Source organism: Micropterus salmoides, unplaced genomic scaffold, assembly GCF_014851395.1.
Source record: "Micropterus salmoides isolate LMB-PRFRI ecotype aquatic unplaced genomic scaffold, ASM1485139v1 Ms_hic_scaffold_9, whole genome shotgun sequence".
Lineage (NCBI taxonomy): Eukaryota > Metazoa > Chordata > Actinopteri > Centrarchiformes > Centrarchidae > Micropterus > Micropterus salmoides.
This window is the reverse complement of record NW_024044681.1, coordinates 7,127,676-7,149,641: the sequence shown is the minus strand read 5'-3', so window position 1 is coordinate 7,149,641 and position 21,966 is coordinate 7,127,676. Positions and strand designations below refer to the sequence as shown.

At 42.1% G+C, this 21,966-nt stretch overlaps 2 protein-coding genes and 1 long non-coding RNA gene across 11 annotated transcripts in view; 2 read left to right on the top strand and 1 right to left on the bottom strand.

The window, feature by feature from the left end:
* Nucleotides 1-11,202, top strand: part of LOC119895858 (stromal interaction molecule 1-like) — a 49,254-nt gene extending 38,052 nt beyond the window's left edge. For 2 of the 3 annotated variants that reach the window (XM_038709233.1, XM_038709234.1), the window contains exons 11-14: nt 1,632-1,867; nt 3,497-3,583; nt 6,928-6,991; nt 8,529-11,202. In XM_038709233.1, the coding sequence (XP_038565161.1) occupies nt 1,632-1,867; nt 3,497-3,583; nt 6,928-6,991; nt 8,529-8,901 (760 nt within the window). In that variant the 3' untranslated portion in view covers nt 8,902-11,202. The remainder of the gene's footprint in view (nt 1-1,631; nt 1,868-3,496; nt 3,584-6,927; nt 6,992-8,528) is intronic. The other variant, XM_038709235.1, reaches the window with a different exon arrangement.
* The window catches only part of LOC119895861, a 20,585-nt gene continuing 140 nt past the window's right edge, over nt 1,522-21,966 (bottom strand). Inside the window, exons 2-8 of one of the 3 annotated variants that reach the window (XR_005443119.1) lie at nt 14,893-14,985; nt 13,671-14,188; nt 7,281-7,410; nt 5,532-5,616; nt 3,633-3,706; nt 3,413-3,540; nt 1,522-1,873 (exon numbers count right to left, since the gene is read on the bottom strand). This is a non-coding gene — a long non-coding RNA (uncharacterized LOC119895861). The remainder of the gene's footprint in view (nt 1,874-3,412; nt 3,541-3,632; nt 3,707-5,531; nt 5,617-7,280; nt 7,411-13,670; nt 14,189-14,892; nt 14,986-21,966) is intronic. The other 2 variants (XR_005443120.1, XR_005443121.1) reach the window with 2 other exon arrangements.
* Nucleotides 15,608-21,966, top strand: part of dub (duboraya) — a 22,218-nt gene continuing 15,859 nt past the window's right edge. For 2 of the 5 annotated variants that reach the window (XM_038709241.1, XM_038709240.1), the window contains exon 1: nt 15,715-15,847. In XM_038709241.1, the coding sequence (XP_038565169.1) occupies nt 15,842-15,847 (6 nt within the window). In that variant the 5' untranslated portion in view covers nt 15,715-15,841. Of the gene's footprint in view, nt 15,848-21,966 lie in introns of all 5 variants that reach the window. The other 3 variants (XM_038709236.1, XM_038709237.1, XM_038709238.1) reach the window with 3 other exon arrangements.

The following is a 21,966-nucleotide window of genomic DNA, read 5'->3' as shown; positions in this document are numbered from 1 at the left end:
GCAAAAATCCAGTTTCACTATAAAAACGTGTGAAGCCTGCCAGAAATATACTTTTACAACAAACACTTAGGTTAAAGATTAAGTCTTTATTTCCAAAATTATAAACAGAACGGCAGCCATTTTATAAAAACTCAAGATGAAAAGAATATAAGAATCACGTTGTGCTGGTTCATCTCAAACTGCAGAAATATTATTGACTATCAATAAAAAGTTTTGTCTTATGAGAATACATATTTTTAATAGTAGTAAGTAAAGTTTATTTATTATAGCACCTTTCACAGATTTAAAGAGTAAAATATAGTAAAAATAATTTTCTGTATGAGGGGTGTGGTGATTATATATAAAACACACATATATATTATATAAATATAAAACTTGGTTCAGTTGAAAAATCAGCGAGTTATGAAGATTTTTAGTTGTGGGTTGACCTTTTGCCTTGATAGACTCACAAGCATTAGGAGACTCGAAACCAATATGGCGGCTGTGTCGACGCGTCGCTGTAAGGTATCTACATGTAGATCTCTCTGGATTTTATCCGCTTTAGCGAGCTTTTCTGAAAGAAAATGCGCTGACAGTTGTGATGTTCTGGCCATTTTTTGGGGATGAAATTGTGGAGCTAGATGTGATTATTTCAGGCATGCAAACTGGTCAGGGGTAAAAAAGGAGGTGTATACGCAAGCAGAGAAACAGACGGTGTCGGTTTGTAAGCTTACATGCTGTATAGATAACGTGCATTTGTCCTCTGCAACAAGAGAAAGATCCCGACATGCAAGGGCGTCACTGTGTAGAACAGCAGTGGGGACATAAGGACTCAGATCAGGGGAGTGAAGATACACTTAGCTCACGCGACGTGGCGATGCACCACACTGCTGTCACAAGAACGAAATGTGACGATACGTTAAAAATATTTAATAGAAATCATCAAAGCTGAAATATAGGAGTTGGGGGGGTTCTAGTGGTCCTCCCCCAGATAATTCTGAGCATAAAACACTTACTTTCCTGCATTCTGGTGAATGTTCTGCACCAATTTCTGCATTTCCTGCATCAATTAATGGTGGAAATGTTTTTATTTATGTGAAGGGAAACACAAAAATCAGGTGGCAGGTGACGTTTCAAAATCTATAAGTATTACAGAATCTATGTCAGAGCAGCTCTCAGTCATTCTGTGCTGCTTTCAGATCTGTTTCTCCTGTAGATCAACTTTTCTCATGTAATATCTTCCCTGCTAAGTCAGCACTCATGCGGGCTTGATTTAGTCTTCACTCCTCTTTTGTCATGTTCACAGGGAGAGAACGGAAAACTTGGCCAAACAGGAACACTGACAAGAATTTGTTAAAGTTTCTGACTAGTGCTGCACGTTATGGGGACATTTTATAATCAGTAGCTTGTTTATTCTTACTTCAAAATGCAAATAAACCTTTTTCAAAGCGCTTGTGCTTTACCATTTCATGCTGCAAGCTATTTTTCAAAGGATTTTTAACAGTTAACTCACTGTGTGGTGAAAGTTCAGGTCACATTTCCTTTTAGGTTCAAATTTCAGCTTCATTGTCATTTTATTATATGGTTACATTTTATTTAACAGAAGTGACCTCATTGCACGTAGACACATTAACGCCCCCCCTCCCCCTCAGACAGGCCCTGGCCGAGGTGACGGCCGCCCTGCGGGAGAAGCTGCACCGCTGGCAGCAGATCGAGTCTCTGACGGGGTTCTGTGTGGTCAATAACCCGGGCCTGGGAGCGCTGGCCGTCGCCCTCAACCTGGACCCGTCCTTCCTCGGCCTGCGACCTCCGACCCCTCAGCACCTCCTCCTCTCCGATGACCTCGACGACATGGACGAGGACATCCTGTCTCCTGGGACGCTGCAGTGTAAGTCTGAGACAATGAGACGTTTGGTTACCTTTAGCATTAGTCTGCTGATACGCACAAACTACAAAAAACACAGCACAGTAAAGACTCTGCGTGCCATTTAAGGAACTAGAGACATTTAAGTCCTTAAGGTGGATGCGTGTAAATGCACTTACTGTGGGGATTCAGTCAGACCTTTAAGGGTAACTTCTGTATTTTTAAACCTGGTTCCTATTCTCACACGTTTGTCTTGAAATGACTTCTAGGTACAGAAAGTTTTAAATCCGTGCTGGATTAGTGGATAGTAGTAGACGCTTCAAAATAATTTTTTTCACTGGGCCTTTAACCTGTAAGCATGTAAATTATCTTTAAACAAATATAAATTAGCTAGCTCGTCGTGCGTACTGTGTGTTGTTGTGAACACTGGATCAGCTGCTGGCTGCAGCATCTACTGCACATGTTCAGAACTTTCTGTACCTACGAGTCATTTCAGCACCAACATCCAGTATCTCACAAAGTGAGTACGCCCCTCACATTTTTGTAAATATTTGATTCTATCTTTTCATGTGACAACACTGAAGAACACTTTACTACAGTGTAAAGTAGTGAGTGTGCAGCTGGTATAACAGTGTAAATCTGCTGTCCCCTCAAAATAACACATCACACAGCCGTTAATGTCTAAACCGCTGGTAACAAAAGTGAGTACACCCCTAAGTGAAAATGTCCAAATTGGGTCCAATCAGCCATTTTCCCTCTCCGCTGTCATGTGACTCGTTAGTGTTAACTTACAAGGTCTCAGGTGTGAATGGGGAGCAGGTTAAAATGGGTAAAGAAGCTGAGGGTAAAGGTGACGGACTGGCCGAGCATGTCTCCCGACCTGAACCCTACTGAGCATCTCTGGGGCTCCTCAAACAGAAGGTGGAGGAGCGCAAGGTCTCTAACATCCACCAGCTCCGTGATGTCGTCATGGAGGAGAGGAAGAGGACTCCAGTGGCGACCTGTGAAGCTCTGCTGAACTCCAGGCCCAAGAGGGTTAAAGCAGCGCTGGAAAATAATGGTGGCCCCACAAAATATTGACACTTTGGGCCCAATTTGGAAATTTGGGGGTGTCCTCACTGCCAGCGGTTTAGACATTAACGGCTGTGTGATGTGTTATTTTGAGGGGACAGCAGATTTACACTGTTATACAAGCTGTACACTCACTACTTTACACTGTAGCAAAGTGTCATTTCTTCAGTGTCACATGAAAAGATCTATAATCTAATATTTACAAAAATGTGAGGGGTGAACTCACTTTTGTGAGACACTGTATGTGGAAACAGGTTTAAAAATACAGAAACTATCCTTTAGGGTGGATGCAGATAAAACCACTTACTGTAGAGATTAAAGCTGACGTAAAAGAAATAAATCTGTGTGGACTTTACATCCCCCAACAGCTCCACTAACCACTTCAGGTTTCTTACGGAGGCTCAGAAGGGACAAACTGTACAAGACATTTACGTGATTCTGAGTCAACATGTCAGAAGAAATAACGAGACACGTATACCTGACCTCGCCTCAGCTCACCTGTGGCCCGCCCAATGTCTCCATCCCCTCCTCTGATTGGTCCTCTTTTCTTGGCATCTCTCTCTGTTGATTGGTTCCCTCCAGACGCAGCATGGCAGATGGACCGGCGAGTGAGCGACCTCTGGCCCCTGAGTGGCATCGCAGACAACCAATCACCATGGAAACAATCTGGTTGGCCCCTCCCTCTTTCAGCCTTCCCCTTCCTCTGATTGGTTCTTACCTCTGTAAAATCATCAGATCGTGTAATCCTTCAATTGACGAGCATCTCAAAACTCTGCCAGGGTTCCCAATGTCCTTCGAAAACAAGTTTGAGTTTCAGAAAAATTAAATGCAACAGTAAGGTCTTTTGAACATTTAGAACTTTCACATCGGGGTGAAGCCCTTTAAAAAATGACGCACACCAGCACTTCAAATGCTGAGAAATATTTATTTAAAAATACTACATCTTAAAACCAAGTTATATTATTAATGTGAATATTAAATAAACATCATTTCCATATTGCAAGACCATATAAATACCAAAAAAACAGCAAAAAAATATATTATATAAAAAATAAATCACTAAATTCTTGATTTCTTGAATACGACCCAAAGATCTGTTGCTAAATGAACGTGGGAACCTTCACAGGTCCAAATAAAACAAGCTTTACACTTTTAAACAGAGGTATAGATCACCCGGAAGGCGGCGTTTACGTGAACACAAAGTGATCAGTCGAAAACATCACAACAGCTCGCATTGACGTTAGCTTGTTAGCTACAGATGCTGGCTGTCAGGCAGGCTTGCTGACGTACGTTAGCAATTTAGCTAATATCCCTTTGCTTAAAAGCCAAGACAAGATGTTATGACAAATATTAGCATTGCTTTCTTGAGGCAACGCTAACACCTGTTAGCTGGCAGTGTTGCATAAAGATAATTTAGCTTTTCGTCAAGCTAACGTAGCTGCTGACAAGGCAAACAGTGAGTTACTGTCAGATTAATACATTTTATTCTCTCAAACTGTCAGTTTCTTAATAAACCTTCTAGGCAGTACTTTAGTACTTGGTAGTATTTTTATGTTAAACTTATTTCTATAAAAGTTAAATTGGGGTTCGTCTTACTGAGACGCGCGTCACAGTTTCTGAGGGCAACACCAGCTTTAAAGGAATAGTTCAACATTTTACCAAACATGCTTATTCTCTATTGGTGGATGTGGTTAGCCTAGCTTAGCATAAGACTAGGAGCAGGGGTAAACAGCTGTTATCTTGTTTGTTTGATCAGCACACAAACAGAAAACAGTTGTTTTTTTTGTTTTGTTTTTTTACGGGGAGTTTCTCACTGGAACTGTTTGTCCATTGTAAAAACCACAAGCTGTTTTTTACATTTCTGTTTGTATACGGATCCATTTGTCTTAAATGTGTTAATTAGCAAGGTTTAGCAGTACTGGCCAGTTGTTCCCTCTGCTCTCGGTCTTATGCCGCGTTTCAGACCGCTCGGAACTGGGAAGTTTCCAAGTTTAAATATCCGACTTCTGACCTCAAAGCGTTTCTGATAAATGACGCCAGATTTAACAATAAACATGGCTGACAGTGACAAACTTGCACTGTTAAACCCTCAACAGTGCACTTGGTGTTAATTAAAAGGATGGCCATTTTATTAAAAGGGATAAATATACGTTAATACTCGTTAACTGTGTGTCATTCCAGCTACATCAGTTGGTAATCCTCAAAAGTCAGCAGAGGTTGGAGGCTATATTTCAAAATGTTTTCACATTTCTGGGCATTTTTAACATTTTCCTGAAGAACTTTTGTGCAGAGAAGATTACTTTTAATTTACATGCAGAACAAGTCTGATACTAGCATGTGTTATTCTAATTTAATACTTTACTTTGCCTTTTAGTTTATGGTTTACTATTTACAATGGGAGCTGCCTTGGTTGTGTGACGTCATTCAGCTGCTACTCGTGAAGTCGGGGTACAGATTTTTTTCTAGCAGTAGGAAATCCGACTTCAAGTTCCAAGTTATCTGGAAAGCAGCATTAATGCTAAGCTAATCGTCTCACTCTCACAAAGTTGTGTAACATTTGATGGAAATGAAAGGAAACTATGACTGACAGCAGGTGTCCACGTGAACGCCTCCTCACCTGCGCAGCTCTCCCCTTCTCCTCCTTCCTCCCTGTGGCCAGATCACACTTCACAGTCTCCTCCTCACCTTTTCCCTCTGAAGACCTGGAAAACAACACTTTATATTAACAGCTTACCTCCTCTTTTCACTGACACCCACTTACAGGTCTGCAGCAGCTGCACAAAGTAAATGCTTTTTAATTTCAGAATTAAAAAACATTTACGCAAGTCAATTCACGCAGTTGAATGTTTTGATTCCAAAACACACAAGTCAGTTATTTTTAATAACTCCTAATTGGAAAATAATAATTATATTTATAATAATATTGTAATATTCAGTCGTCATCTTTAAAATCACGGATGGGTCGTTTTGGAATCACATTCACTTGCAGTCAGAAAGTCTCTGATTCAGTCACTGCTGTTCGGTTGTATTTCTTTGAAATATCTGACTTCCAGGATGTGAAAAATGAGGTACACTGAGTTAGCATTAATGAACCTACAGCATTGTATTATATAGTGTGAAAGTTTGACTTTAACATTTGAGATTTTCTCACCAACAGTTGAGATTGGATTTTGGTGATTTATAAAGATCCAACATTAATATTTACTTATTTCGGACAGTTAACAGGATCAGCCAACAAACAACAACTAGGATGCAGCTTAAGGCTCCATCCACACTTCTACTTATTTGTTTTAAAAATAAAAAGATCTCCGTCCACTACAGCGTCTTAGCTGCGTTTCAAAATTGATCTCCGTCTGTATTAAAACGACTGAAAACACACATCACGTGACCGTTCACGTACACTGGGCATGTGCGGTGTAAACAGGAAGCAGACTGTCTGCTCTGCAGCTGCAGGAGATTCGGCTAAAGAAGAAAGTTCTACTAGAGACAAACGATGTGCAGCGACAGTGAAGAACCACAGCAGAGATTTCTCTGCATGGACCGACAGCGAGCTGGGACGGTTACTGAAAGTAACACGGGAGGACAAAGAGACTGTGGTGGCGGGAAACAGAGAATCGCGTGTTATTTGCACAGTCCAAAATATTTAAATGAAAATACCAAAACTACAAGTTTTAGTTAGTTTTAGTTTTGGCTGTTATCATTCATGCAAAGCATGTTTCTGCTTTGCATGAATGATAACAGCCAATTTAAAGTTTTAAAACAAAGACGTAGGAGTGTGGGTGGAGCCTGAGTCAGTCTGTAAACCAAAACAGTAACTTTGTAAAATCATTATCCACCATGGATCTATGTGGGAATTTAGACCACAATAGCACAAATGCACGTCTGTTTCACTGCAGGAAAAGACATAAAACTTAAACGGATGCTGATTTACAAACTGTGTTTCCTCTTCCTGTAGACCTGATTTTCAAAATAAAACAACCAACTCAGCCTAACTCCTCCTCCTTCTCCTGCAGCTCAGAGCCCGATGCCCCTGCGACAGAGGATAGGAGACCCTGCTCTGACCTTCAGCTCTCAGAGGTTGGTTGAAGGGCGTGGCTTATCTCAACAGGAAGGCCACTTCACATCATCCCGCCCTCCCAGCGGCTACACTCGACAGAATCGCAGCCGCTCGATTGGCCAGCTTGAGTTCCTTCCTGTGCCCTCCCCCTCCCTCTCTTCCTCCTTGTCTCACCCCTCCATTGGCCCCACCTCTCCTCCTCACCCCACTTTCCTTTCATTCTGTCCTCCCCCGAGCTCCTCCTCCTCTTCTTCGTCCTACTCTGAAGGCACCACTCATTTTTCTGCTCTGCTCTTTCATTCTTCTTACTTCCACTCTGTGAAGGCGGCGTCCAACCTCCCGCCTGCAGGGGGCGCTGCGACCAGCCAGAGGCAGCGCTGTCGCTCAGGCAGCTTTGGGTATCTTCTCGTGCATGGCCGCTTTCCAAGATACTGATGTACTAATGAGAAAGAAAGCGGAATCAGCGGACCTTGTTTCTGAAACATTTGTACAAAAAGATTTGACCTGAATTTAAGATTCTTTGTTTTTAATTTTAAAGTATTTGTTAGTGGACAGAATTTACAGGATGTCAGGATTCAACGTTTACGAGTTTTACACATGGCCAGAATTTGGAGTTTATGAGTTTAAGGGGTGTCAGGATTGAGAGTTTACAATTAAACGACTGGTCAGGATTGAGAGTTTACGAGCGATCCGGATTTAGAGTTTACAAGTTTTACGAGTGGTCAGGATTTAGACTTTACAAGTTAAATTAGTTTTAAGAGTTTTACGGGGGATAACGATTACAATTTACAAGTTAAATGAGCGGTCAGGATTGAGAGTTTTACGAGGTTTACGAGCGATCAGGATTGAGAGTTTTACGAGGTTTTCGAGCGATCAGGATTGAGAGTTTACAAGTTATACAAGTGGTCAGGATTGTGAGTTTCATTTTTACGCGTTTCAAGCAGTCAGGATTAACAGTTTGCAAGCTTGATGACCGGTCAGGATTAAGAATTTACTAGATTTACTAGTTGTCAGTATTGAGAGTTTGAGATTTATCAGCAGTCACGATTTAGTTTTACGAGCGGACAGGATTGACAGTTTTACGAGTGGTCATAATTTAGATCTTACGAGTTTTACGAGTTGTCAGGATTGAGAGTTTACGAGTTAGCTGAAAATGTACTAGTGGTTAGGATTTAGAGTTTACACATTTCTGAGTGGTCAGGATTTAGGCAGTTTGCTTATTTAAGTCTCATTCAGTTTTTATGAACAATTTTAAGAGAAAAAATACAACATTTGTGAATGAGGCCTAATCTCTACATTGAATTTCTTCCTGCTCGCTATCCCTCCTAACCTTGCAGTATTTTATCTATTCTTGACATTACAAATGTTTTACCATCAGAATTTGTTTTCTAATTCTATGAATTGTTTATAATTTCCATGTTGTTGTAAAACAAGTTTTAAGTGTTTTCAACGGATACGTGTGGATACAGAACACATCCATGTTTTTAATCACACCAAAACAGCCTGTTAGCAACGTTAGCTTCTGCTGTCTTTACACTCTTACTCTCTCTCTCTCAGGGACATCATGAACCGCTCAGACTCTGACTCCGCCCTCCCTCACTCTCACAGCGAATCACGAGGCCTGTACAGCACCAAGCCCCTCCTCCTTTCCTCCAGGCTCCAGCCCCTGCAGGGTCAGGGCTCCGGGGCTGGTGGAGGAGGCCTGGAGAAGTGCTCCAGCCTCGGGGAGCTGAGGGGGAACCCGGGTGCCTTCCTCGCCTCCTCCTGCTCCACCCGCTCCCTATGCATCACGTCCGACGCCGTCGACGGCCCGCTCTCGAACAGGAGGAGCCCCATGGAGGAGGACGGAGGTGACGAGAGCGAGTCAACCGGCAGCCGGAGGAGAAACGCTTTTAATAAGATCTTTAAGAAGAAGCAGGGACGTCACTGAACCGGGAAGATCTTCTGATCTCCAACTTGCTTTTATGTGCTACCGACTCGTGATGCGATCTTTATATTCATCGTGATGAACGATCACAGGAAACGTCTGTTTTTAACGCTTCACTCATTTGCTTTTTTTATTCAAGCAGTGCTTTCTGATCTTTTCTCTTCGTTAAACTGAGATCAAATTCGATCTCACTGAAGCAAAACGTACAACACAGGACACAACGCCCAGCGGACATGGTGCCGAGTCCTACAACGACCAAACAAACCAACAAAGAAGAACAAGAGCAGCACTGAAAAAGAATGTGAAAGTGAAACTTTGGACTCAGGACTTTTTCTTTTTAAGACAAACTAGGACAGAAGGTGATCTCCTAGCTGGATGTAGTTTTAGAGAAAATAATCACCTGTTGAATTCAGCATCTTTAAATTTGACAATTTCCTTGCCAAAAAGTCTCTTGTTGTGATTCTTCTTTTCTTTCAGGGTAGAAAACTATCTCGGGGGAAGAAAACCTCCTTCTGGCCTCTATGAAACCAGCAACGTTTTTTAACACGATCCTTTGTGTTTAAAATGTCATCGATAGGACTAGCAGATGAGATTAAGCTTGGTTGCTAAGAGTCCCATGTTTTCATTGTTATTGTTTATATTATTTTTGTGTATTTAATTCCTAAGGCCTACACTTGAATAACAATTGAATGTTTTTTAAGTGTCCCAGTTTGACAGCAGCGCCTGGGAAAATGTGGTTTGAGTCAATGTGTGTTTGAGGACGAGTCGTTTAAGCCTGAAACGGTTCATCGAGGAACTCAAATAACTCGATAACTTGCACACCGTTTCGCACGGACGATTATTACTGTCGCACAACGCGCGGACGCTGTAGACAAGTGAAAACATCGTGATTTGATGGCGCAGATTGCAAAATAGAGGAAGAGAGAGAAAATAGCGAGGGACGAAGAAGAGACAGGCCAGAGAAGAAGACAGAAAGCGTCCAAAGGCTGGGAGGTCAGGACTCGTCGAATAGAAAAGAAGAGTATGGAAACCAGGTGAAGTTTGTTTCACGGCTGTTAACTCCGTGTCACAGCCTGGATTTCTCCCAGATCATTTGGAGAGCTAATTTATGCAGATGTTTCATAGTTTGATCACCTGAAAATCACCAAAGATGACGATGCAGTTCGTAGCGCTAAGAACTGACCGTCTGTCCAGCGCGTCCGTTACTGTAGGCGAAGTTAGGGACCGTCTGAAGAGCTCAGTACGATCCATTTCAGTCATCAATCTTCTATATTTTCTCACTATAAAAATCTCAAACCAGACTGAGACCACCCTGAAACAATTCGCACCTGAGAGTTTGTAAAAAGAAAATTAAGTAATGTATTAAATAATTGATGAGACACAGTGCAAGGTTGTAATTTCAACAACGAGTCAGCTCATTTCTGAATATTCTGACATCAAACCACCTCATCTGTCCTGGACAGCCTCTCACAACTTTCACAGCTGTCAGTCGTTCTTTGTAAATGTTCAGATGTTGTATGTTGAAGTACATGGGATTTATTTATTCATTATCATCCTCAGTGGAATTTTACTGGCATCAGTAAATTCCTGGTACCGTGGCTAAGAGAAAACAGCAGCTCTGCACAGCGAGTCTGCTGTAAAACAGAACCAGCCGACCGCAACAGAACCACGGCTTCAACATCTGAACGGAAAACAAAACCAGCTAACTTTAGCATTTAACATAAAGCGTGACTGAAGGCTAGCAAAGGTAAGGCTCAGCTCTTAGCTGTCAATGTAGAAACATGCGTTTGTTGTTCTCAGACTGGTTAGTCCGTGAGTTCGGGTTGGAACGTTGACAGTGACATGAGATTATACAGCTGATCCTGGTACCGGGGGCGCCAAGTAGAAGGATTTCATATCCGATTACTCGATGAATCAGCGGAATAATCTGTAAAATATTCGATGACTAAAATAATTCAAAAACATATTTAATGTTTCTTCTGTGTAATAGAGCGTTTAAGCTACTTAGAGTAGCATCATGAGGGGATGAGATGTTTGGATTATAATTAAAAATGATGCAGAAGGTAAATTATTAGAAAGTGTCCCACTTTACCGATATTCACCCTGTGTGTGTTCGTGTGTGTGAATATATACAATCTACCTTTCAAATGAGGTACTTTGGGCCACTTTATGACCAGTTTTGAATGTTTTTTTTTTATAATTAAATATGGTGTTGCTATTATCAATGAGGCTAGAAATGTTTTATATTTTATATGCACTGTATAGTACTTTGCTATTTCAATAAACTCACTCTGGGAAGTCTGATGATTTTTGATTTTCTTCATTTTACTCATATCAATGATGATAATGAGCTAACTGTGCAAATTGCCCAACATGCAACTCTTAGCAACTAAGTTGAATTTCATCCACAAGGCCGATGGATGACATTTCAATCGTAAATAAGAAAAAAAGCGAATAAACTCGGCTTCTCAAAGCGTAGTTTCGTCAGAAGATGGCGTTACCCATGGATGGACAAAACCAGTCGCATGGATCTGAAAAATGGAGAGAGGTCTTCAGAAATGTGTTTCAAGAGGGCAAGTTGCCACCAGCCATGTTTATGCTAGTTATGAAAATATCCGGGAGGACGCCGACGGCGGAAACAGCTGATCAGGCGTGAGGGAAATGATCACTGTCAGAATTTATTCAGCAAATGTGTTTCCATCTCCCATTTAGTGCATTAACGGCAAAAGCGTAAAAACTTGAAATTGAGGAATTTTGCCGTTTCTATCAAACTTTTCTAATTCGATACTTCAATACGCGCATTAAAGAATGTTGATGGAAACACGACATTTGGCCTCATGTGACAATGACATCAATGGTTGTTCACACTTGGCCTCAGGTGACTCGAGCCAGGAGCACTAACGAACCAAGCGGCATCCATCACCTTGGTAACGAGCCCACAGAGGTTAAACAGCAAGACTCCAGTCAGAACTAAAGAAGAAACATCTGCAAGTATTTTCTACTGAGTCCTGTGATGTAGAGACAGAGCTCAGTTAAAACTTTATGGATACAGATTAATAACTCACCGCTCTGAAACTCTCGCTCCAGTCCGTGTTGCCAAGCTGGTCGGCAACACGTACGGCTGAACCCGAGCTGTTTACCGGCTTCTCGCTGACCCGCCCTACTCTGCTTCTGATTGGCTAGTAGTCCTTAACTAGGAACTGAGCATGTGCAACTCCCAACAAAGATCATTTAGAGACAAGATGTATCACTCCATAGCTAAAACGAAGCCTTCAACACAGGCTGAAAAGAGGAGCTGCAGCAATGTGCAGGATGACAAACATATAACCATGTAAACCTGCTCTGGTACAAACTCTAAATAAGATTATGAACCTGAAAATGAGCAGAATACCAGCTCTTTAAACTAAAACAGCAGCTGCAGATAAAAGACAGTTCAAGTGTTATAATAAAACAGTCCTCCATGTTGTCTGACATGAACTAATATTGACAAAAATAATTAACCCTCCACATTAGTCAGAACTCAGTCTCACTGTTGACTCCGTCAATATTGACTGTAGGTGGTGCGTTCACTGACCTGTCAGCTGCCTGGGAAATGTGCGAGGGAGGGGCAGACGTTTAAACACCAGGTGGCAGCACAGAGCCGAGCAACAGTCAGGACTGATCTCTGGTCTGTTAGGGGTCAAATTCAGCTTTAAAAGTACTGATAATACCACCTTAAAGTCCACCTTAATCTGACCATGATCGGTTTGCCTCATCAGTGAATATAAAGCAACAACCTGAAAACGTTTTAATCCAAGAATTTAATCAGTGATTTAAATAAAGCACCTCAGAGTCTTTCAGCATAAAAGTGGTCTGAACTCCCAGGCTGTGTGCAGACTGCAGGCCACAGTGACCCAAATCTGATTTCTCTGCTCTTATCAGATTCAGAACAAGTCACATTGAATCTGATCTGTTCCAGTTTGGATGTGGGCCACTTTCACATGTGGTCTAAATCAGATCCCGGTCGGATCGTTTGAGTTGTAGGGCTTCTACGCACTGTAGAGCGCCAGAAACAGAATTGTGACCCAGAGAGGAAACCGAGAGAGGGTAATGACAAAAGAGAGGGTTAGCAAGTACGAGCTGAATGCTGTAGTTTACCACGACAGCGTGCTGCATGTGACGTCGTGTTATTCCTTTCAGTTCAAACTGGAGTCTGATATGGGCCACATTTAAACAAATAATGTCAACAGTCAAAAAAAATCAGATCAAGGCAATAAATTGTAATTAATGTAAACGCCAGACTGTGTGTCAGGTCCCAGTCAACACCGAGAAGTCTTGAGTCGAGACCAACGAGTCCCAACGTTCCAAGTCAAGACCAATCACAAGTATTTTAAACGTCTTCAACGAGTCTTTATGTGCAATTTAAAATACTCAAAAAGTAAAAGTTATTGATTCATGACTCTCAAACCTGACTTTCAAAATAAAATGACTGAAAATGACTCCTGAGCTCAAAGTTCTGCCTCCTGTTTTCAGCCGATTGAGAGAACCTGAGGGGTGAAGATGAAGGGCTGATTTATAGTTTTACTGTTCGGGGCTTGAGGAGGACGCTAAGTCATTCCATGTGAAGTAAAACTAAAGTCTGACTCTTCCACACCGACTTTTTGGTCAAATATCAAACCCGTCTCAAGTCTTTGTGTTTCTGCAGTCGCCCGAAACGTTTTCTTGCCTTGTATCTCCGTTATTGACAGAAGCTGTGACGTAGCGTAACATTATTCTGGTCGCGCTAATTTCACCTTATAAGGTTTCATAACACAGCGTTTCTTCCTGTGTGCCTCACTCCTCCTCCCCTCCCACCACATCCTGTGCTGCTTGACAATCCACCAACACTGATCAGCAGATTGGTCAGCAGATAAGCTGAGACACACCTGAAAGGAGAGAAGATGATTTCATCATTTTCTTTGACTGTTTCATCAGTAACAATCTTTTAGAAACTGTTTGCCTCCTTCAAGAGGAAACAGGCGTCCTCCATTCAAAACCTCATTTAAAAATCAGTCGTTTTTGTGGCAGCGTGTTTCTCCAGTGCTCCTGCCTTGAATTTCACCAGAACTGTTAGTTTCAGACTGTCTCCTTATGCAACCAGCAGTTAGTTGGTCAACACGCAGAAGAAGTGAAGAAACACAAAAGGAGAAATGAGAGAAAAAAACATCTCCGCTCGAGTGACTCAACTTCCCTTTAGAGCGCAGGAGGCATCCTGCAGCAACAACCGGCTGCAGGTTCCTCTTCATCCAAACAGAGCTGCTGATGAGACCACCTAAACGCCCACACACAGGGGTGGACAAAATATCAGAAACACCCGAGCTGTGTGACAAAAGCTGCTATCGACCGAGCCGGAAAACGTTCTATCAGAGATTCAACTCGAACTCTTTAAATCCAACCAGAACTGTCCTTTAATTTCAAATTTAAATGCACTTGTGTATTTAAGTGCACTTCCCATCATAAATCACATTTTTAATAATCATTTTACAAACTATCCTGCTAATATTGCTGCAGATGAATCCATTAGAGTTCACTGAGTCGACTTTTTTAATTGAAAACACTTTGAGTCGTGCAACAGTAATGTTTTCCTTTCTATTTACATGTCATGCAGTAATGAACAATTTTAGAAAACCGTAAAAGGCTAGCGTGATGTTGACCACGATGAATCATCAGTCTGCAGCAAGACTCAAGTCAGATTTTCATAAACATAAAAGGGGAAAGAAATGACACACATCAAACATTTAAAACACAACAGTTTAGAAAACTATCAATAATCATGTCTGTAAATAAATCATATATCAGGTATGGCTCAACGTTGAACTGTTCTGCAGCAAAGACATTTTTTACCGTCCCTCCCTCCAAAAGTTGTAATTCATGAGTGTTACAACAAAACCAAAGACTTCCAAGTTTCATTATTCTAGATGATGGATATTCTGATAGATGGTGACCGTGGTGAACATTATGCTGGGGTCCATTTACCTTTGAAGTCGGACCTGGGATTGATGTCACACCCAAGTTGACGGCGTCAGAAAACCAAGATGGACGCCTCTGGCCAGGAAAAACACTTTGGCGCTGCAAAACATACGGAGAGAAAGTCAGAAACACGTGGAGGAGTCAGCTGTATGAAAGAATCGAGGTCAGCTGGTGTAGATATGCAGGGTTAAGGTCAGGACCGCCAAGTCCTGGAGGGGCTGTTTAATGATTCAACTGCAATTCTAAAAGGTCAAAATATCACAACTTTCATCGCAATCCTTTTAGAAAAGCCAAAAAAGGCCCTCAAGATCCTGGAGGGGATGACAAATAAAGACTTTCACGGCTGCTGATGCTCGGAGCAGCCATCTTTGACTTTGAGGTCGGGGTTGATGAGGTTCTTCCAACTTTCGGAGTCAAAGATCTGACTTCAGGGGGAGTTTCAGTTGAAATTTCTGACACTGAACTCGGAAATTCCCGACTTCCCGTGTCAAACTGAACGCAGCATAGCACCTGCTAAACACCAGCACGCTAGCAGTGTCACTGTGAGCGTGTTAGCGTTTAGCTCAAAGCGGCCTCACAGAGCCGCCAGCACGGCTGCAAACAGTTTGTTTACTACTTTGTTTACTGCTCACTTCCTCGTGCAGCCGTACTAATGCAGCTCATTTCCTGTTGACACTTTTATTCTCACCCTCCTCACTCCGGCCGGTTTCTGAGCGGGTGTGAACATTAATTTAAACTAAAATCACATCTTTTTAATCAAAATGAAGCTGCAGAACAAACAGCAGAGAGAGAGAGAGAGAGATGATCAGCATGTGACAGAACATGAGCCTCTCTCTCTCTCTCTCTCTCTCTCTCTCTCTCTCTCTAGTGACTCTGGTTCTATATTTAACCTGCAGGCCGACTGCCGCTCACACATACTCGACATAAACGAGTCCGCCGTGAGACGACGAGCAGGATGGAGGTAAAACTTTTAACTCTCGGCTGTGTGTTTACTTTGTTTTCTGTTGGATCAGCTTGAAGCCAGACACAAAGAGGAGTGAACAGTTTGGTGAAGCCGCTCATCACTTTTAAAAGACCTCCAAAAACGTTTCTGATTTCTTGAATTATTTGGGTTTTTGCCGTGACCTGGACTAGAATTGGCAGAGTGGTCGTCGTGGTGTTTGAGGGGTCGTCAGTCATTTTATTAGAGCCGCATTTTTACACTTGATCTTGTAAATTTTGCAGTAATTTTCTGCAGTGTGATTTAAATTTAAATATGGTTCGCAAACTTGTTTCTTCACTCACACATACCAGACAGTCGCCTTTCCCTCTTTTAAATTCCACGTGAACGCCATCGAAAGCCGGATGTCGGAGTTTTCCAACAGCCCCTCAACGCACCACATATTTGTGGATCAGAGGACATTTCTCACTGCGACAAACGTCTGAGACATGCGGAGATGAAATGCAAATGATCCGACACATGCACGCATGCAAAAACACATCGGTGAACTAGTTTTGACTGTGAGACTAAAAAACGGTTTTTGAAACTTATTGTAACTGATTGAGCTGCGTGATGTTTATCTGGAGTTTACAGTAAAATGATCTGCAGAGCAACATGCTGTGCGTTCTCTGAGCTGGAGGTTACTGCAGGTCACAGCGCGCTCGTTAAAGTCTGCGGTGACAGAAACTACAGGTTCATGACGATGATGTTGGTAGTTTTTACCTTTTCTTCCTAAAATTATTGAAATAGATATGAGAGCTTTCCTTTCACTGCAGCGTTCAGGTCAATTCTCGTTTTCTGAGAAGATTGACTTCATTTTTGTCTTTGTGTCCGGTGCGGAGATAGCCTAGCTTAGCATAAACACTGGGAGCAACAACTCCCAAGTCAGTTTGGAAGCGTGCCAACGTATTTGACAAATGAAGGGTGAACACGATTAATAAACAGAGGTTTCAGATCATTTCAGTGGTTCAGCTGTGGTGACCTTTGACCCACAAATCTGCACCAACGATTTGGGCGGAGAGTCCAAGAACTGACCGCTGGCAAGCTTCATTTTCCCTCTTCAATAACTTTGACTTGTACGAAGCGTGAGATGGAGAGGGAGAGACGCAGAGAGCATCTCCAGGAAACACTGTCAAAGAGTAGCGTTACTTCAGCTGGCTAGCAAGTTAGCTGTTAGCTCGCCAGCCACCACGTCACCAAGACTCAGGAACCAAATGTCTTGCAAAGAGGCGCAGATTATTTTTGCTGTACCACTTCCCGGTGCGATCAGGCACCTTTAGTGTTGTGTTGGATGTTATTTGGACGCCAGTGACGGAGGCTTTGCAGCCATTTTGATACTTGTTTTGTTCACTCTGGGATTTTCGGTTTCGGTTTTTTGGTCATGAGGGAAACGAGATGCAGCATATTTGTCAATCCAAAACGGCAGTCGTAGATTTCACTGTGAGACACGTCCACTGACGGACAGTCAGACCGGCGGTGATTGTTTTCTACGTAGGCCCGTGCACGGACAGCGTCTCGTAGTGCTTGCTGGTTGTAGTGATATTCCATTACAAATTCAATTAGGCCAGATTTTAATTTTTCAGCAGCCTATTTAAAACAATTTTTAGCTTTTGTTTGACACATTTTAAACTAACAGGAATGTTTAACTTCTGAAATATGCAACCTGACTTAACACGGCTCCAACCGTACAACGCTTCTCTGTGAATATTATTAACTACTGCACTCGGAGATGGTGGTAAAATAAACAAGTAGTAGCAGTCCAGGCAGGGTTAAACTGACGTGTTTTCAGAGGAGCACTTCCCTTCTTGTGACTGTAGAAGTTTTTGAAAAGCTACTAAGCGTGGTCAGAAGTCACGTGTGAAAACTTTGATTTGTGTCGCTACATCCGTAAACATCCTCCCAGATCAATGCTGCACATGTGCCAAAAAGAGACGGCTCTCTCGTTGGCTTCTTCCACTCATGATATACGGTTTACAGTTTACTTATCTTGTCATTTATCAGATTTATGTATGCTGGGCCACTCAGACACTGCTTCTGGGCCAGGATGTGGCCCGCGGGCCCCCAGTTGAACAGGCCGGAAGCACTTAAATGTCAGGCTAAATCGCTGTCCTACTTCCCAGCGTCAACCCTCCAGAAGGGCAGCAGTTTTATCATATATACATATATGCAAATATATACACATATACGTATAAACACATCGAGAATGTTATTAAAATATCACACATTAGTCAGATTTCCGTCCTACTGTAGAAAGAAAATTATTGCGTGAATGAAGACCATGAGATGTGTGTGAGAGCTCTGGAAAGCTCAAAGGGGAAGTTTAAATTTTTGTTTTACTCTCACCCTGAGCAATGACACCCAGCAGGTCTCAGCATCATTATGCCAAAGGCTCACTAAAGAATATGACTGTTAATAATAAACCTAAAAGCTAGAAACTGATCCAAAGACATGCTGAAAGTTTGGAAACTTTTATATCGAACAGGGTGAACAGCAGCTATTCTTAGTTTGAACAATGAACACACACACACACACAGAAAGAGGAAGTGGTTTAACGGTTGTTTTCCTCATCACCTTCTGCCTTCAGTCGACTACACGCTGTGGGCAAAGACCAAGACTGAGTGTGTGTGTGGTATTACTCATGTTGTGGGGACACGCCTCTGTTTACACAGTCACATTATGACGACTAAATCTTTAACCTAAAAAAAATTAGGTAAAAGATTTGGTTTAATGTTGGGGTAAGGTTGGGCAGACCGTTCTCATCTCAGGGTGTCCAATACAAACGCTTTCAGAAAAACTGACAAAGCGTAGTTATTTGTGTGAGACGCATCCAGGCTATGTCTTTATGCTCTGGGGTGTCTCACAAAGACTAGCTAGCAAACTAGCACTTGCTGACAGCCTCCCAAAGCCCCCTATTAACCACCACCATTTAACCATAACCATTAGAAATATTAGTGCCAAACCAATGACAGTGAATTTATGCATCGGTTGACTCGCTGCTGGCACTTTAGCCTTTGTGTTGCTGCGACGTAGCAAACTGTGGCATTTCATACAGACTTACCTTTAGTGTCAAATAATTATGTTTTGTCACGCTGTCTGAAAGCATCGGTATAAACGCACCGAGATGAAAATGCGTTGGGGTAAAGTTAGGGCAACGTTAGGTTGGGGCAACGTTAGGTTGGGGCAACGTTAGGTTGGGGCAACGTTAGGTTAGGGCAACGTTAGGTTGGGGTAAGGTTAGGGCAACGTTAGGTTAGGGCAACGTTAGGTTGGGGTAAGGTTAGGGCAACGTTAGGTTAGGGCAACGTTAGGTTGGGGTAAGGTTAGGGCAACGTTAGGTTGGGGCAACGTTAGGTTGGGGTAAGGTTAGGGCAACGTTAGGTTGGGGCAACGTTAGGGCAACGTTAGGTTGGGGCAACGTTAGGTTAGGGCAATGTTAGGTTGGGGTAAGGTTAGGTTAAAAGAGAGGCGATCTACATCTCATGGTGCACAGGTAAAAATTTTATAAAACTTCCCTATAGGGTTAAAGTAAGTCTCTGGGAAATGAATGTAAGTGAATGTAATTTCCTCTGAAGTGACAGACACACGACCGTGTGTGTGAGTGTGTGTGTTTACCAGGCGATGTGATTTCATTATCTGTTGAATGCCAGCTATGTGAGACCTTCAGCCTGAATGGATGTGGATCAACCCGCACGTCAACAGCTGTGTGTGTCTGGCCCTTTAATAGACTTGTACTGTCCCTCCTGTGTTTGGCCTGATACAACAGCTTTGGACTGGCAGCAAACAAACAAAACTCTGTCTGCTTTACATCACATACAGATGTATTTGGTGGGAAGCCAGTGAGGGGCTGGGACTCTGTTGTACCCAGTAACCCAAATACACAGACAGCTGGGAGCCGTAGCATTAGCAGTAGAGATGCTCTCAGATAGCGAGCTAGGCTAACAACATCATGTTCTGCTGCTGCTACCTCCGATGCTATCAGCAGGTACACCACAGGGTAATGTCAACATACAGCTAAATTAAAATGGAGGAAATGCTCAGCAATATACGACAGCTAATGTAGCAGGTTTTGCTAACTAGTATCATAATATTAGTTTGTCTAGTTTATTGTCCGAGCCCAGATAATCTGCGAAGCTTCAACAGGATCACTGAACAATATTTTAACAATGACTTTAGTAAAATGTTAATGTAATAGTATAATGTTGGTTTAGCTTTAATATATTCATTGTATAATGTTAGTATATTCATATAATATTATACTATATATCACTAGTATATTATTAATCCCAGTTACAGCAGTTGTTTGTAGGTTTTGTCACTTCATTCAATTATTGTGCAAGATAAATGCTCCACGAGGTGGTTTGTCTCTTATTTGTTAATGCTAAGTGCTAACTAGTCAATAATATTCAACCATTCATGCATAATGAGTTCAACATTTTTAATGTCCCGCTCCATCCAGGCTGTGATTGGTCGGTTCAGGCATCAACCAAAATTTGGACATGTTTCAACAAATCGCACCTGCCAGGTGTCCAGGCCTGCCAACTTTTAAATTAAGTTTGGAGTCAGTCGGTATCGCCGAGGTCGGTGCATTTTATGAATAGGTCTTCTGTGACACCTGCAGCGGTCGCGGTCATCACTCTTTAATCCTCAGGAATTTTGTTTTAAAAGTTCAGCAGCCACCTTCAGAGTTTTAAAGTAGAAGAGTAGAGTTTTCATATTTTTTTGCACCAATTTCTGCCTTTTATGCTTTAATTTATGGTGGAAATGTCTTTATTTAGGTAAACGGAAACATATAAAAACAGAATATAATGCAGTAGAGGCCTGAAAAGGGCTTTGAAGCATTCTGTCTCTCCTCTTTTGGTTCTTTGTTAGGGCAAGCAACCTCTTTAAACATCAATTTACAGGAGTCAGATGATGACTGTGTTTTAGTAAATGTTTCAAACTTTCTCTCCCACATATCCGTGTTCTCTGACTAACGTCGTCATTTAAGTCTACCTGTCCTATACTCTGCTGTGCGTCACGTTATTTACCTGCTGATGTGGTAGTATGCAAATACAAATGTAAATGCTCTGTATTTGTGTAGCACCTTTCTAGTCTTTGAAGCCACTTTTACACTACATCACATTCACACACTGATGGCGGAGAGGCTAAATTAACACTAGTGTTCACCCCTCAGATCGTAATGCGTTTAAAAGGTGCGGTCACCACAAACCAGCCGACGCTCCCACAGCGAGCGTTACAGTAGCTGCAAACCGCCAGCAGGTCAGAAACACGTGTGGCATGTGGCCTCAGAGCTGCCTCCCTAATGAGCAGCTGCCTTCCTGACAACAACACTCACTTTTCCATCCTAACATGGTCACAACGCTGCCGCCACGCCGCCACAGACAGGAAGTACCCTGCAACACCCGGGGCGGGACAGGCAGCAGCAGCACATTTATTTCTTTTGAACCTCATCACTGCAGCTGCTCCAAAAGCTTCATCTATACTTAAAAAATAATCGCTCGTCTTTTACTTGGTTGTGTGAAATAATTTTTCATCCCATCGACTCTGTTTCAGCCACGATGAGAGGAAGTGAAAAGTAATTGGTGATAACGAAATATTAGCAGCCGCAATGACTGTAATCTCTGGTGTAGTTGCACTGGGAGTACTGGTAGCAGTTTATTACACAGTTAGCTATATAGCTAATTTACATCTGTACTGTCTGGGCAGGAAGACAACAAACAATTTGGGACAAATCAATCAATTCAAACCTGTAAATCTAAAGACACAATTCATAATAATTGGTCAAGCTCAGTTAAAGTGTTGAAGTCAACCTGCAGAGAGTCACATCTGTCTTCTGTCTGATGCACAGGAGCTGCTGCTAAATATGAACACTGTGAAAAAAAGTGAAACTTTCATATATTCTAGATTCATTAGAGAAGTAAGATTAAAACAAAAAAAGGCCTGAAATATTTCGCTTTATGTGTAATGAATCTAGAATATCTTAAAGTTTCACTTTTTGACTTAAATCACAGAAAACATTTAACTTTTCCGTGATATTCTTTTTTTTTTTTTTAGAGGCACCTGTAGATCAGTCTGCTGCACAAACACTGGACACCTTTGAT